Genomic DNA, 15,698 nt, shown 5'->3' with positions numbered 1-15,698 from the left:
AAATATCCTTCTGTTCAGTTCTTTTATTGGTGCCTCCATTTACAAGCCACTCAGGTGGTGTCTTCCTACTAACCCCACTGCCAGGGACCTTGGCGAGAGTGTGGGTACCCTGAGTAATTCCATTTCCCATGGATTTCAGAGATGCCAACAGTGTCACCTCTTCTTCGAAGAGCCAAAGCTGAGCCACAGCCCCTGGTGGAGGAAAACACTCCAGTCCTTGTCTCCGGGCAGAGATTTGTTGCCTGAGCCTTAAGACAGTGCAGTCAGTGCTCCGGGACCACCAAAGTCCCTCATGAAGACATGCCTTTTGTTTTCTGACTGAACTCTGTCTTCCTACAGGGAATCAGCTACAGTATGTGACTGGGGCTCAGCCCAGGAGCCTGCTACTCCAGACACCCCCTCTCCCCCAGCTCTCGTACCCCAAGCATATTAACCATCCAGACAGATCTCTAGGGCAGTGCTACCCAATAGAACTCTCCGTGGTGATGGAGACACTCTTCCAGCTGTGTCTGCACTGTCCAGTAGTACACACCTGGCTATTGAAGAACTGAAAAGTGGCAGGGCTGCCTGAGAAGGATTTTAAATGTATTTAATATTACTTAATTTAAATGGCCTCATGTGACACATGTTTGCAGCTCTAGTCATTTTAGTTTTGCAGCACTCTCTACTCAGATTTTCACACAACTGCCAATCATGCCCTGTGTGTCAGCCAAGGTAGCTTTCTCTTTCATTTGTGGAGAACCAGCCTACATCCAGGTCCCTGCCCGCAAGTTTCCAGAGCTGGTGACTGAATGAGTCTTAAGCTGAGCTGACCACCTCCTATTTGCCTTTTCCAGAAACCTAATGGTCGCCCTACATTTGCGGAGCTGCTGCAGGTCCTCACAGAGATTGCAGAGACCTGGTAACCTGAATGGAATGCCAACCCAGAGGATCTCCTTGCAAAACTGTCGCAAAAGGAAATCCTGTGTGTGGTCACTGATGGTGAATATCTTCCTTTAGTGTTGCTGCCTCTTGAAACAGTGCAAAGATCACAGGCTTTTTAAACTACTCTGAAATTTTCAAATTTAAGAATATTCTGACAATTTTTCCACATGTGTGTTTGAGAGACACTTTTAAACTCTTGTTCTTCTGGAATATTCTTTACATCCCATGTGTGAGGAAGGGGAAATGCACCATAGCAGCTTTCACTGTAGCTGCAGATCACCAGAACAGCCCCGCAAGCCCCCAAGGGCGTGGGAAAACCTGACCCTCTACAGGGCTGAGGAAATGGCCTTCCTGAAGAGGAATGACACCCTTTACTTCAGTGGGCCATGCATAGAAGATGAAAATAAATTCTGCCAACTCGTGGAATAAAGGAGCCACCCTGCCGAATTTCATGCTTTTGAGCAGCACAGATCTTTATGGAAAAATGTACCTTTACACACCAAATGAATGTGAATATTTTGGAACTGTCTTTTATAATCTTCTCTGTGTCATTCAACAAATTGTTCTTTGCACACGTATTTGATTATTTTGGAGACAGTTTCTTGTACTCCGGTTTTAACCTGTTAAAGGAGATAATCAAAGCTCTTCTTTGAACAGGTCCTGGTGACATTTCTATTTTCCAGTAACATCCATAGGGCAATGCAGAATCTTAATTTCAATTCTGGGATTTTGCATTTTGTACATGTGAAATTGTGCAATTTAAGAAGCCTCATTTTATCATAGAAAGTGCCTCTGGTACCTTTGTAGATGATGAGTTGTTTCTTCCCACAAGAACGAGAAGAGGTAAAAATAAGATAGCCAAATGTCCCAACAAGCTGCAATATTTCTGAAGCCCAGGGCTTTGAATTCAAGATGAAATAAGCAGTAATCATAATCAAATCTGAATTTCTCACATCCTGTTGATGGGAATGATGGGAAACTTGATCTTGATATGCTGAGTGCTTCAGAGAGGGCAGGAAGGATGCTGCAGAAAGCCCGACGCCATCACCATGAGGTCTGACGGCTGGGACCCCATGAGCATGCTGTCTGCCCTGTACCGTAGTTCCAAGGGGAGCGTGCTTTGTGGTTCTCATTAGATTCTGAGTTGCTGGCTGTCAGTAGTTGTGCCTTTTAAATCATATTTCCTGACTCCAAGAATGATATGCTTGAATATTAATGGTACTCAATATGCACTGAAATAATGAGCACCAGGCACGAGAGTTATCGACCTTGATAATTCAAGTGGTGGTCTCAGAACTATTTGTCATGAGATTCTGTGTTGTTCTGAGCCTATGACACCCCTTTCCTCATGACTCCTGCCGTGGGGAGGTGAGACAGAGGGCTCCTCCTATTGAGACCGTAGTGCTAGTAAAATCTGTGAAAGTAGTGCAAGAGGGCTTAAGACTATAAACAGCAAAACCCAAAGTGGGGGAACGTTAACATTATGACTTAGGAAATAAAGTAGCACCAATATATATAGCAAGATGTCTTTCTCAGGTTTTATTAAGCTCAGAAGTCCCCAGTCCCCCAAAAAGGAAAACAAAAACAAAAGCAAAAAAAACTCCAACCATTGAAAAGCTGGGACTAGACCAGCTGCCATCACTGTCGAGGCAATGCAGGAGGCTGGGTACAGAGCAGAGTGACACCAGGGACAGGTCGTCCCTGGCGGCTGTATCGCAGCAGCTGGCACTTCTAAGAGCATCTGTTGGTGGTGGTAGGCACTCCATTCCTTTTGTCTTAATTAGAAAAGTTTGAGACACCAAATTAGGAACAGGAATAATGAGCTCTCACATCGGTAACTGAGACTCCAGATAACGTGTGACTTTGGAATGCCTATGGACAGAGTCGGCAGGCTCTGTTTAGCAAAAGAAAACATTTCTTTAAGAAGTACCCACACAACTTCTGGAAGGGAACTATGTTTTGCAAGCAGTCCTAGTGTTGTTATTGATAAGAGCTCTCTGAGAGTAGCTCTCTGTGAGTTTAGGGTGAAACAACACAAGAGTTAAAACAGCTCTTCATAAGAAATGAACAGGACAGGCAGGGGTTGGTTGTGGGTGAGAGCCCTAAAAAGGAGCAGACAGGAGGTCAAAGGAGAGAGGGGAAGCTCAGAAAAATGGAAGGAATTTTGAGGCCAAGAAGAAGATACGATCTGTGTAAATAATCGTTCAGCAAGAATAGAAGGAAGCTTTTCTTTAGTAAACTTTTTATTGAAGTAGAATACACAGTCCCACTATCCCATTGGTAATGTGTTTGATGGCAGTCAAACTCACAAGACACAATAGCATTTAAGTTATCACTAAGTTTGCTTAGCTTCTTAGAAGGATTCAGGCCAGGAAAGAGCATGCCCAGCACTTCAGTCTCAACAGAAGTCTACCAATTTTCCACGTGAATAGATGCTTGGGTCCCGCCTTACCTGCCTCAAGAGTGTGTATGATTCCTGGTGATGAAGCCATGGTGTGCAGGGTTCATCCTGATGCAGAGAAGCCTCCCTCCCATCCTGTAGGCTTACAGCTCACAGATCTCCCCATCCACGGTCTGTCTCACAGATCTGACATTTCACAGTGTGTAAAACACATGTCTGGCCCTGGTACCCAACATTCCAAATGTATCTCAATTGGAACATATCCAAGGGACCCGTGCTGGAAGGAGGCAGACCTGAAATCCTCCTAGTGGGTCTAGTTCTGGGAGAAATAAGAGTACGGGCCTGTTGGTAACCCTTTGCTTACCATACATAAAGAAAAGTACACAAATCATGTGTATATAGATTAATTTTCACAAAGTAAATACATCTATGTAACTAGCACTCAGATCAAGAAGTGGTACATTTCAGAATCTTAGAATCCACTAGCATTCCCTAGTGAAGTCCTTAACCCATTAGCGATTAATATCCTGCTTCTCAGCACCATGGATTAGTATGGGCTATTTTGAACTTTCTGTAAATTGAATCCTATGTATATATCCTTTTGTGCCTGGCTTCTTTCACATAATATGTTTGTTTGACCCATTCACGCTGTATATAGCATTTCATTAATTCTCAATTTTGTGTAGTCCCCCACTGTATAATTATACCACAGATTATTTATCTATTCTACTCCTGATGGACATTTGGGTTTCTGATTTTTGCCTATTAAGATCAGTGCTGCTATGAACATTTTTCTACATGTCTTTTGGAGAAAATATGTATGTATTTCTGTTAGGTATATGCCTAGGAGTGGAATTACAGGGCCAAAAAGTATATGTATGTTCAACTTTTGTAAATAGTGCCAAGCAGTGTGTCTAAGTGGATGTAACCAAGGATAGAATCAGCCACAGTGTACAAGCATTTCAGTTGCTTTACCTCCTCGACAACACTTGAAACTGTCTTGGTCATTACAAAGACTGAAGGGTTTTTATGGGCAAAAATGTCTCATATTCAATTTTAAGTTGTTTGTTGAGCTGTAGGGCAATATAATGACTGTCTCCCACTCTTTGTTGTCAGATAGCAGTGTGCTACCCACAAAACCTAAAATAAAGAGTATTTCAGAGCACTGAAGTGATTTGGGGTGCTAAAAAAGGAAAATATTAGAGACATTATGCAGAGCAGAGAAGAGGAATTTGACCGAAGCAAGAACTTGGATCTAGAGTTATTATGAAAGATGTAGGTTTCCCATCATATTTTCCCCCCACACCCCCCCATGGCAATTTGTGTCTCTAGGTTCTTTCTAAGGAGTGGGGGTCTTGTTAAATGCAAGGCCATGATTTTATGAGAAATTTGATAGGTTTGGCTAAACAAGTTTGGGTGTTGGCACTGGAGACAGATGAATTGCTTCACTTACAGACAAACTGGAGAAGGGTTGGGGAGGAGAGAAGCAGATAAAAGAGCTGGAAAGAGGACATTGCCTGATGGCAGTGGAAGCCCTGGGGGAGCAGGGATGTGTGTTAATTCATGTCACCCCTGATGTGACCGCGCCGACCCCATATGCCCACTGCTCAGTGTAGCCAGTCGGGCCCACAAATGCAGTGTCTGAGTCTGTTTTATTGTGTGTGTGTGAAGCATTCAGTGTGTATTTCACATCTGGTTCTACATGGTGCCAGTCAGAGACCATTTTAAACAAGCAGAAGCCTGGGAGGCAGACGCTCTAAGCACATAAGCCCCTTGAGAATTTGTCTAAATCTTGGGAAAAGCTGCAGTTACATGTCAGGTGCTGAGGATGGGGTGGAGGTCGTTGCAGCCGATTTAACTTGATTTTGAGGATAAAAGGACCCTCAGCTAACATCTGGGTTACAGATACTGAGTTTCCCAGAAACCTGGATACGTCGAGGCATCGAGGAGTTTATGTCTGGGTGAGAGGTGCATTAGGGGGAAATCCAAACCTAAGTGGTGTAAAATGCAGAAGAGAACGTGTAACAGAACATCAGCCAATGATACGAGACAGGAAAAGCATGGATCAGAAGCAGGGTGGAGCTGCTTCCCTGAGCCACACCCAGAGAAGCATTTCTCCAGTTCTTTTGACAAGAATTGGACATTAGCCAGAGAAATACATAATTGATACACATGACCAGTGTAAGTCACTGCCCCACACTCAGGCTAGGAAGTATATTATTTTTCTGAATCGAATTAAATCTGGTTCTGGGTCTCTCCCTTGCTATGGTTGGTGAGAAACGCCTTTTCTGAGAAGAAGCCAGGCCTGGCTCCCCAGGGAGGCATACGAATCCTGGAGGTCTGTGTGACACCTGGGAGATAGAGCTGAGGGGTGGGCGTGGGGGCAGGGCTGTCCTGGGCCCTGGGCGTTCTTGGCTCCTCATCCCTCAGGATGCAGTTACCCGTGATTGTCTGTGTCAGGCACAGAGAGTCCCCTCACAAGAGTCCCTGCTGACAGTGGGCTCAGCAGCAAAGAGCCTCACCACCACTTGCTACAAGGCCATTTCCATTAGTGCGCAGCCTCCCACACACATCCTGTGGCCATTTGCCCATCCTCAGGGCTGCAGAGCATGGGCCTTGATTATTTTGACACTTGTTAAAAGTCTTCCTTTAATATATTTTTTCAAGATATTGCAGTAGGGGAGACAGAAAGACTGAACTCAACTCCAAATATAGCAAAGACAGCTGGGGGTGTATAGCCTGAGTGAGGGGGTCAGTATTTGGACAGTTACTAGGAAGAGATAGCAAGGGCAGGGAGATTCTCTAAACTGGCCTGATTGTTGCTGATGGCAGGTCCCAGGTGATCCTGAGCATGGAGCCTAGTCAAGAGGGCTCGGAGGAGGCTGGCTGAAGCTCGGTCAAGGAGGGGCCCTTTGTCACCACCCATTTCCTTAGCTGCCCATCTCAGGGAAGCCAGCCCCTCAGCCCCAGATCAGCCAGTTTCTAAACATCGCTAAGTGCCAGCCTCCACCTCCTGTCTTTGTGTGACAGGCAGCATAACTGCCCTCAGTGGAGCTAAACCCCAGATGCTGTTTCCTTCTGTTCTGGGAAGTTTGGGTGCCCTAAGGAGCACAGACCCTTGGAATCACAATCCTGCCTCTTTGTCCTGGGGTGAGAGTGGGGACAGAGACATTGTATTATTTCTTGATGAAGTTCCTATAGAAAACTAGCCAAAACCACATCAAAGCACAAATGCTTTTATACCAGTTGGTTGCTTTTCTTTTAATAACTTGCCCTATTCCCTTGCCCATATTGTCCTGCTCTTCCCTTGTGTACATCCTGAACTTGTTCCCTTGGGCGCATCTTTCAGGTACAACAGCCCTTGGAGCGAAGGCGGTGGTGACATGCTTTTTAGGCTTCCTAAGGACTGAGCCAATTCTGATTATTCTACGTTGTGGAAGGATGTGCTGCATTTTGTATATGTTTAGCAGCATCCTTGACCTCTACTCTTTTCATGCCCCCTAGTGGTGACCACCAAAAAACATCTCTAGAACGGTGCCAAGTGTCCCCTGGGAGGGAAATTTGCCCTTGCTTGAGAACCACTGATCTAATTGCAAAAGGTTTTTGACCTGAGATTAAAGGTTACCTGCCCGAACTTGAATGGGAAAAAAAAAAATCACATCTTTATTTTTACTAACTTTTCACTAAAATGTAGCATTTTCTGTCATTGTAAATGTAGGCAGAAATTTAAAAAAAATAACAGTACCTTTTATAAGCAGTTTCTGTGACCATGATAATGTGAAAAACTTGTTTTCCTATCCTGTGGGAGCTGTTTTGGCTTCCTTGAGAGAGAATTGCATTCATCACTACTTAAAAGTCATGCAAGTTTTGGAACTGTCACTGGATTTTGTTATTTAACTCAAAAAGACATATTAGTAGGACATACATGTTTCTAAAAATATTTTGACAACTTTCAATATAATTGGTTACCTTATTAGTTCTTTGTGTTTTAATGGTATGCATTTAAAAACATCATTCTGAGAAGGGATATAAAGGTTTCATCAGACTTCCAAAATGGTCTGTAGCATAAAAAAATTGAGAACTTCGGTATTAAACAGTATTTCTGAATCTGGAAGGGTCTCTCCTGCACCACACACAACTGATGAGGTGCTTATTTTGGCCTTAAAAGAAGCTCCATGAGGATTTAATTCTGGCCAGTCCTGGGGGCGGATTCTGCAGTGCGCATATGCATCCTCAGGGTCATCTCCCTCCCCAGGCCCCAAGCACTGTCAGGGCTGGTCCCCAGCATGTGCTTCCATCACCTCTGTTTCATCTGCCTTGTGCCCTAGTGGTGGGAGCCAGGCTGTGATGAGCAGAGTCTTGGCTGCTCCCATGTTCAGCTGCAGGAGGGAGGCTGGAGAAAGTGGGTGAATCAAATCTTTCTGGAAAGTCAGGGTGGCTCCATTCTACTTCCAAAGCAAGAAGGGAAGAAACAAACCCAACCCAAAACAAACCCCCAGTTCAGTCTGGCATTTCTGACCATCACCACTGGTTGGGGGTTGCTACTGGCTTCTGGGGGGTGAGACCAGTGATGGTGCTAAACATTTACAATGCACAGAATATTCCCCTACAACAGAGAATTATCCAGTCCAAAATGTCAATAATGCTGAGGTTAAATTGGGTATTATTGGACCATATGGCTGGGAAGTCCATGGGTGCAGAAGTTCGCCCTGTTATCACAGTTCCAGCTCCATTTCTTGGTCCTCAGGCTGCTTTCCCTTCCTTTCTCTCTATTCCCAGATGAAAAGTGGTTGCTGTCACCACATACCTCACCTTGACCCACCACACCATCCAAAGGGAGAAAATTTATCACATCCTTTCCACTGGCGTCCTGAGAGTCTCTGACCACGTCCAATGCACATGCTGCCTTGATCTCAGCAGCTTGGGGCATGGAATGCTTTGACTGGCTCAGCTTTGGTCATACATGCCAACAGGAGCCAGGGATGTCATCTTGCAACCACTTGGAAATAGAAATCAAGAGCTCTTGGGAGGGCAGAGTGGAAGGGAGTAATAGGTGCTGAAATGACAATCCACAAATGTCACCACTCTTTTTTTCCCAATTACTCTCTTGCTTTCTGCCCATGTAATATGAGGTCTACTATCATCTCTAGGAACAAATTGGAACTGTTCAGCTATGAACCATGTTTCTTTAAAGCAGACTAGCTCAAACATGATTGGCAAATTGGAGGAATTTTGTCAGTAGGAGGTCCAGTTGACCAGGTTCAGTTTTCTCCAGCACTTTAATATTTTGAAGTGATTTGGAGTAAGCTTTCTCACAATTAAAGAAAGAGCCTCAGCGATATATGAGGATCTTAAGAAAAAACTACAGGTCCTTTCCTTTGATGGAGTAATGGCATGGGGACTTCCACTGTGCTAAGCTGTCCATGGAAGCCGAAAGTGCAAGTGAAGGGTCCGTTTGAATCGGAGAAACCTGCTGTTTCCTTCTGGCACTTGGCTGCACAGGTGCTGACTTCATCTCCTGCTATCTCTTGCCCTTGTTGCCCTCTGCACATCCCAAGCACCTGCTCATCTCAGGGCCTTTGCACCTACTGTTCCCTTTACTGGGGGTGTTTGTCCTGGATATCTACATAGCCTGTGTCTTCAGGTCCTTTGGGTTGTTGCTCAAATGTCACCCTCTCTGTGAGACTTTCTCTAATCACCCTACTTAAAATTGGAACCCCACCATGCCCATTCCTTGTCACCCTTTTCTGTATAATTTTTCTCTATAGCTCTTAACACTATATAACAAATGATATATTTCTACCTATGTATTTGGTCTATTGTCTGTCCCCCTCCCCTTGCAACTCTGAGATGTGTGAGGTAGGGTATTTTTGTCTGTTTTCTTCACTGCTGTATCCTAAGGTCCTAGAACAGGGCCTGACACAGTTCAGCTGAATACATATTCATGGATGACCCAATGAAATACAAGTAGTGGGATTATCCAGAAACTTCATCTCCCAGACAGATAGGGGTCCAGTCTGGTAACCAGCGATCCTCTTGGGATTCTGGGCTAATCCATTGCTTTCTCACACAGTGTGGACCATTTTTCCTTCTGGTTGTGTTGTGTAAGTTCAAGTAGTTGTCAGACCTTCTTTGGGGAGAGATCTTAACTTTTTCCAGAATAGTTTGACTTATGTGTAATTTTCTGTACCTCCCTTTTTACATTAGATAAAAATACATTATGTGAGTGATTGATATCAGATTAATCGAACAAAAGATAGCTGAATACATCTACAGAGAAATACAAAGCCATGTAGCTAGATCAATATTTAGTAGAGGAAGTAGGTTATCCTTATGTCTACAGCAAGGATGGAAATTTCCTCATACTACTGCATACAGATGTGCAGGCAGTCTGAAGCTACTTTATTTTGTCCATCATTATTCTATTTTGCTCATGTGCCCTTACTTGCTGAGCAGTGTTAGGAAAAGTCAATCTATCTTCATCTCATAACTTTAGTCCAGTGCAAAAATGAAGATATTCTCCATAGCTGGAGTGTGTATTCGCTGAGGTTTTGCCTCTCCCTCCCTCTCTCACTGCCAAGATAGCACCTGGGTATAGAAAGGGAGGGGTGACTTTATCCAGGGCTGATATTCAACATATTTCATACCTGATCTGGCCCAGGCATCAGCCAATCAGAAAGGATGCCGACCGGCAGTGGTGGGCCTTGCCCTTCAGGTTCAGCCAGTGCCTGTCAGCCTGGCAAGGTGACCTCGAGGTGGTGACATGAATGGGAGGGCTGCCTGGGGTGGAGCTGCGTCCCCTTGTCTCAGCAACAATTCTTTTCAGACTGGTTGCTGCTTGCCCTGCTGGCATTTGCAGAGCAAGTTGGTGGTGGCATGGGCTGGTCTCTCCAGACTTGGCCAGGGCACAGAAGCCCTTCCTGGCAGACTTGGCTCTGCCCCAGCTCTTGCAGGCACTGTAGGCCCTTCTCAGGCTCTGCCACGGCCTCCATTTGCCCCTGAGGTGGGCTGCCTGTGTCGTAGGAGAGGCTGCAGGTCACCTAACCTGGAGTGGCCCTGCCACGGCACTTCTGGCTCTCTGTTCAGTGGCTTCCAGAGTCCCATCTTGAGCACAAGTGGGACGTTCTGGGTCCTGTCCATAGCATGTGGGAAGCTGAGAATAGCTCAGAAAGTTAAAACTCTTCAACTCCACCCTTCCAGTCCTCCTCCCCCTGCCCCCTTCCCAGCTAAATTATGCTGTGCCACAGAGGGCATCTTCCCATGGCTGCCTTCCAGACTGGGGCAGCTCCTTGAGTTATTCCAGTGGCAGCCAAGTGTGAGAACCAGTGTCCTTCTAAGTCTGTTCTTTTCAAACCTTAATGTGTATAAAATGACTTGGGAACTTTGTTAAAATGCAGAGTCTGATTCAAGTAATCCAAGCAGAGACCTCAGATTCTGCCTTTCTAGCAAGCTCCCAGCTAAAGGTAAGGTGCAGGTCCTCAGACTATGTTCTCAGAGGACATTCGCACCCCGACCTCGACAGGCTAACAGGATTCAGAGAGAGGGAAATTGGCTTATGAGTGGGTGAAAGTATTTAAAAGATATTACACCCATTCCATATGGCAACAGACAACTTCCTGGGTGCTGTGGGTTTGTCTTCCAAAAGTCATCTACAATTCTTTATTCTTCCTGTTAATAAAGGTTAGAATACTCAGTTTCCCAGGATTCTTGCAGCAAACATACCCATGTGAGCAAGTTCCACATAATGACATGCAGCCAGAAGCACCTGAGGAGAGCTTCCCTCCCCAAGTCCCATCTCACCAGAAGGAAATGGTTTTTGCCTCTGCTTGCATGGCCCATGGCTTTGACACCTGGAGGCATAGCGCCATCTGTGGCTCCCAAGAAACAGGCATGAAGATGAAGACCCAGAGATAAGGCTGCAGGATAAAACACAGGATGCCCAGTTAAATTTAAATTTCAGATAAACAACAAGTAATATTTTAGGTAATGTTGGGTCACCTCCTTGTGATGGTTAACCCAGTAATGGATGCACCCCACTACTCCCAAATTTGGTTCAGATGTGAGAATGTTGACGCCATGCATGTACCAAGAAGGTATGAAATATTTATGACTCTCATAATAAGGTTTCTGGAGACATCAGGGACAGCTCCCTGGCAGAGGCAAAAATAGCTTGACAGAGCAGGGTGAGGCGACTGCCTTGGGGTTTTGTGGTGGTGAGGGGTAGGGCTGAGGTGAGGCGGGTAGGGCCCGCGTGGCTTGACCTCCCAGCTGGAACCAAGGGATGGCGCACCCAGCCTTTCCTTCAGCATGTTCAGGTGTGGGGCCGCCAGAAAAGGGAGAGATGTCAGCAAGCATCAGAAACGGAGTCAGGCTCTTTATCACAGTAAGTATATGCCGAATACTGCATGCGGCATATGTATACTAAATTTTTGTTGTTGTTTTCATGAAATTCAAATTTAACTGGGTGTCTTGTATTTTTTGTTGTTGTTAAATCTGGCAATTCTCTCTCTAGAGCATAAAGATGTAATAGCCTAGGTCTTCCCTTAATTTGTTGAACCACTGCACCAACTCTAAATTACCCACTTCCAGGCTTACTGTTTGTTACCTGAGACAAACGAAGCCCTATTTCTGTAAGCCACTATCCGTCATTCATTCATCACCTGATGCGAAGCCCATTCCTGAAAGGTGTACCTCTGATGACCCCACTGTGGGCTGCTATCAAACTATGCACATCTACCTATGTTCAGATTATGTACCTTATTTCAAAAATTGTTGAAATCTGTCTAAGAAATTGAAAACAACCACAACCACAGAATGTGTTTATTATATTTCTGTGCTTTTTTATAATAATAGGTGATTTATAATAGGTGGGGTCTTTGATTAGATCTGTGGTTCTCAACCTTGGTTGCATATTGAAATCATCTGGGGGAGCTTTTAACAAATAGTTTTTGCCTGTAATCCCACTCATGGAAATTTCATTTAATTGGTCTGGGGTGGGGCCCAGACATGGCAATTTTAAAAACTTACTGAAAGTAACTCACGGCCAGGGCCAAAAGTCATTGCACTGGATAAAGTACTTTTTGTATGTATAGATATTTTTACTCTGGGTTAAGGCTCTGGTGAGGCTTATTAAAAGGTGGAGCAAAGGGAGAAAGATATTCCATCAATGCCCAATGCCTAACAGCTCTTCAACAGGCTGTTCCTTGCTAATGAATCACATGCTTTAGCTAGCCTGCCTGCCATTTTGCTGTGTCAGCCACCAGAATGGCTATGGAAGCAAAGCTAAGGAGAGCAGAGGCAAAAAGTGCCGTTTTACAAAGAACTGGAACCCCAGAGGCAGGGAGCTTGCAGCTTCTCCCTACTTCATTTCAGTACTACCAGGTCTCTGGAGTATATATATTAAAGGTGCCGGGAAACCAGCAGGATTCTACTCTCTGTATCTCCCTGAGGCACCATGCTGCATGCAGGATCCCATTGAACCTCAGGAAAGAGCCAGAGGTTCAAATATTATAAAAAGGGGTTTGATGTTTGGTGGAGTCTGCTGGTTAACTGGGGGAAATGAAAGTCAGATGAGTTAGTTTACTTCTGACTTTGAAGTAAGCCTCCTTTACCTGTCTGCTTGGTAACAACATTGAATGTGTATCTGCTTTGCTACGTATTTTAGATCTCACTCTTTATGTTTCACTCATGATTCTGAAGTTATAGCCTTTCAGAGACACTGGACCCACAGACATGTTTGGTGGGAGGGACTAATCCTCCCTCTGTTGGACTGTAAATTATTCCAATGTTGTGAAAGTAGATCATGCTCATAGTGTGTGCCTTTATCCAGTCCCAGCTACTCCACTCTGTGCAATAATAGAACACTTGATCTTGCCTGACCAGTTCCTCCACACTTTTTATTTTCCTTTTACTCAGCTAATCTTCAATCAGCAGGCACCTCCCCATAAGAAGTGGAACTACTTGTGTGTAACCTGAATTGCACCAAATTCCTTAAGCCCATCTGATTCTAAACCAGTTCCGTTCTCACAGTAAGACATCATGGTGCCCCTCTGTTGGAGCTTCCTTTCTGCCCATGTAGACCCAGTCCAGCAGCCTCCCTTTGCTGTGTGTGTGTGTGTCTGTCTTAGTACTTGTTGAAAAGACTGATCACTGCATTACTTCAGTTGACACCCTGTGATCCTAGAAGCAGACTCTCAAAACTGGTAGAAAGCCTTACCCTGTTTTCTGTGCATGCAAGATCACTAACAGGAATAAAGTTCAGGTAAGGTAACAAGAGTAAATAGAATTCAGTTCTACCCATAGAAATTAATTTTGTTTCCAACAAGGCCTGCCCATTTTAACCCAGCTTCACATTTCAGTGGATTAAAAAGGAGAGATCAATCTCTTTTATTCAGATATATTTTATTCATTCATTCATTTATTCATTTATCTATTTATCTATTTATTTATTTATTTAGAGATATCATTGATATACAATCTTATGACAGTTTCACATGAGCAACGTTATGGTTATGTCTTACCAATGGGTTTCAGCCCCGGGCAAGTTTGCTATGGATTCAATGTGACCAAAGAACAGCGGAACGTTCTTGGGGTGAAAGGGTTATACCCAACTTTATTTCCAGGTGGCAGGTCAGTTACTAGAATCCCATTCACTCAGAGCAAGTCTGCATGCAGCAAGCCAGTCTTTGCCTCTGGGCCTCTCTGTCTGCACAGCTGTCCTCTGGGCCTCTCTGCACAGTCATCCCGCACAGCCATCCTCTGGGCCTCTGTCCTCAGTGCTGCCACCACTCCAGCCTCTGCTCTGCTCTCCTGCAGCCTTGCAGCCCTGCCACTGTGTCGCATACAGAGCACTGGGTGGAGCTCTTTATATAGAGTCAACAGCCTTGTATTGCCCACAGGTGTGCAGTGAGCTAGTCAACTAGGGCCAGGTGAGAATCCTGGCCACAGGAACTCTCATTTTATCCACAGGTTACTACAGTCACCCATATTATCGAGTCCCACCCACATACCCCATTAGTCACTGTCCATCAGCATAGTGAGATGCTTTAGAGTCACTAGTCTTCTCTGTGCTATACTGCCTTCCCCGTGACCCCCCTTACATTGTGTGTGCTAATCATAATGCCCCTCAATCCCCTTCTCCCTCCCTTCCTGTCCACTCTCCCCACCCCCCTTTCCCTTTGGTAACTGCTAGTCCCTTCTTGAAGTCTGTGAGTCTGCTGCTGTTTTGTTCCTTCAGTTTTTGCTTTGTTGTTATAATCCACAAATGAGGGAAATCATTTGGTACTTGTTTTTCTCCACCTGGCTTATTTCACTGAGCATAATGCCCTCTAGCTCCATCCATGTTGTCACAAATTTGTTTTCTTCTTATGGCTGAATAATATTCCATTGTGTATATGTACCACCTCTTCTTTATCCATTCATCTACTGATGGGCACTTAGGTTGCTTCCATGTCTTGGCTATTGTAAATAGTGCTGTAATAAACATAGGGGTACATACGTCTTTTTAAATGTGGAATCTTGTTTTCTTTGGGTAAATTCTTAGGAGTGAAATTACTGGGTCAAATGGTATTTCTATTTTTAGTTTTTTGAGGGAACCTCCATATTGCTTTCCACAATGGTTGAATTAGTTTACATTCCTACCAGCAGTGTAGGAGGGTCCCCCTTTCTCTGCATCCTCACCAGCATTTGTTGTTCCTTGTCTTTTGAATGTTGGCCATCAGATGTATTTTATTTAAAACTCTTCTAGTAATGAGATGAAATGTTAACTGTGAAAACAAAGGCAAAACCTAATTGACAGACAGGGAGACCTTCTGAGCTGGAGGGCTGTTTTGCCCATTCCTGGTCTATGAAACAATCTTTTTTATTGGGCTTAGGCTCTGATGTCATTTGAGTTTACTCTGTGAACATTTGTTAGACATAATTAACTCAAGGAGGAGGCACGATCATTACCTAGGATCCATTCTAGGGGAGACCCAGAGGTGTTCTCCAGAGACTGAACAGTCAAGGCCCTCTGTTTGGCTTCTGTATGGTCAGTGAGTCCCTATAAAAGGCTTGTGAGCCACCAAGCAGCCCACAGGTTTGGGGCCTGGTTGACCTGCATGCTGTTTCCTGGCCTTCGAGTTCCTGGTTGGATCACCGAAGGCAGTTGTGGGAGGGGATTCTAGGGACCTGGTGCTCAGAGCACAGCTCCTTTATTTACCTTTTCACCACCGCTGTCCATCTGCTTCCCCAGGTCAAGCAGCTGCTGCAGCCTGCACCTGGCTGGGTGGGAGGGAGGTCCATGCGGTCAAATGAGCGTCCCAGGGCAGAAGGCTAGTGGGAGGTTTTGTCTCCTCAGGGCTGGACAAGCTCCTGAGGCCCGTAGAGCTCGGCC

At 44.9% G+C, this 15,698-nt stretch overlaps 2 protein-coding genes across 3 annotated transcripts in view; both read left to right on the top strand.

The window, feature by feature from the left end:
- Positions 1–1,458, top strand: part of TXK (TXK tyrosine kinase) — a 64,151-nt gene extending 62,693 nt beyond the window's left edge. For both annotated transcript variants that reach the window (XM_036892576.2, XM_057502198.1), the window contains exon 15: positions 837–1,458. In XM_036892576.2, the coding sequence (XP_036748471.2) occupies positions 837–905 (69 nt within the window). In that variant the 3' untranslated portion in view covers positions 906–1,458. The remainder of the gene's footprint in view (positions 1–836) is intronic.
- Positions 1,459–11,395: 9,937 nt separating this feature from the next.
- The window catches only part of CNGA1 (cyclic nucleotide gated channel subunit alpha 1), a 63,725-nt gene continuing 59,422 nt past the window's right edge, over positions 11,396–15,698 (top strand). The window contains exon 1 of the transcript XR_008997732.1: positions 11,396–11,708. The gene's annotated coding sequence lies outside the window, so the exon portion shown is untranslated. The remainder of the gene's footprint in view (positions 11,709–15,698) is intronic.

The sequence above is a fragment of the Manis pentadactyla genome, chromosome 5, assembly GCF_030020395.1.
Source record: "Manis pentadactyla isolate mManPen7 chromosome 5, mManPen7.hap1, whole genome shotgun sequence".
NCBI lineage: Eukaryota > Metazoa > Chordata > Mammalia > Pholidota > Manidae > Manis > Manis pentadactyla.
This window is presented reverse-complemented; position numbering and strand designations above follow the sequence as displayed.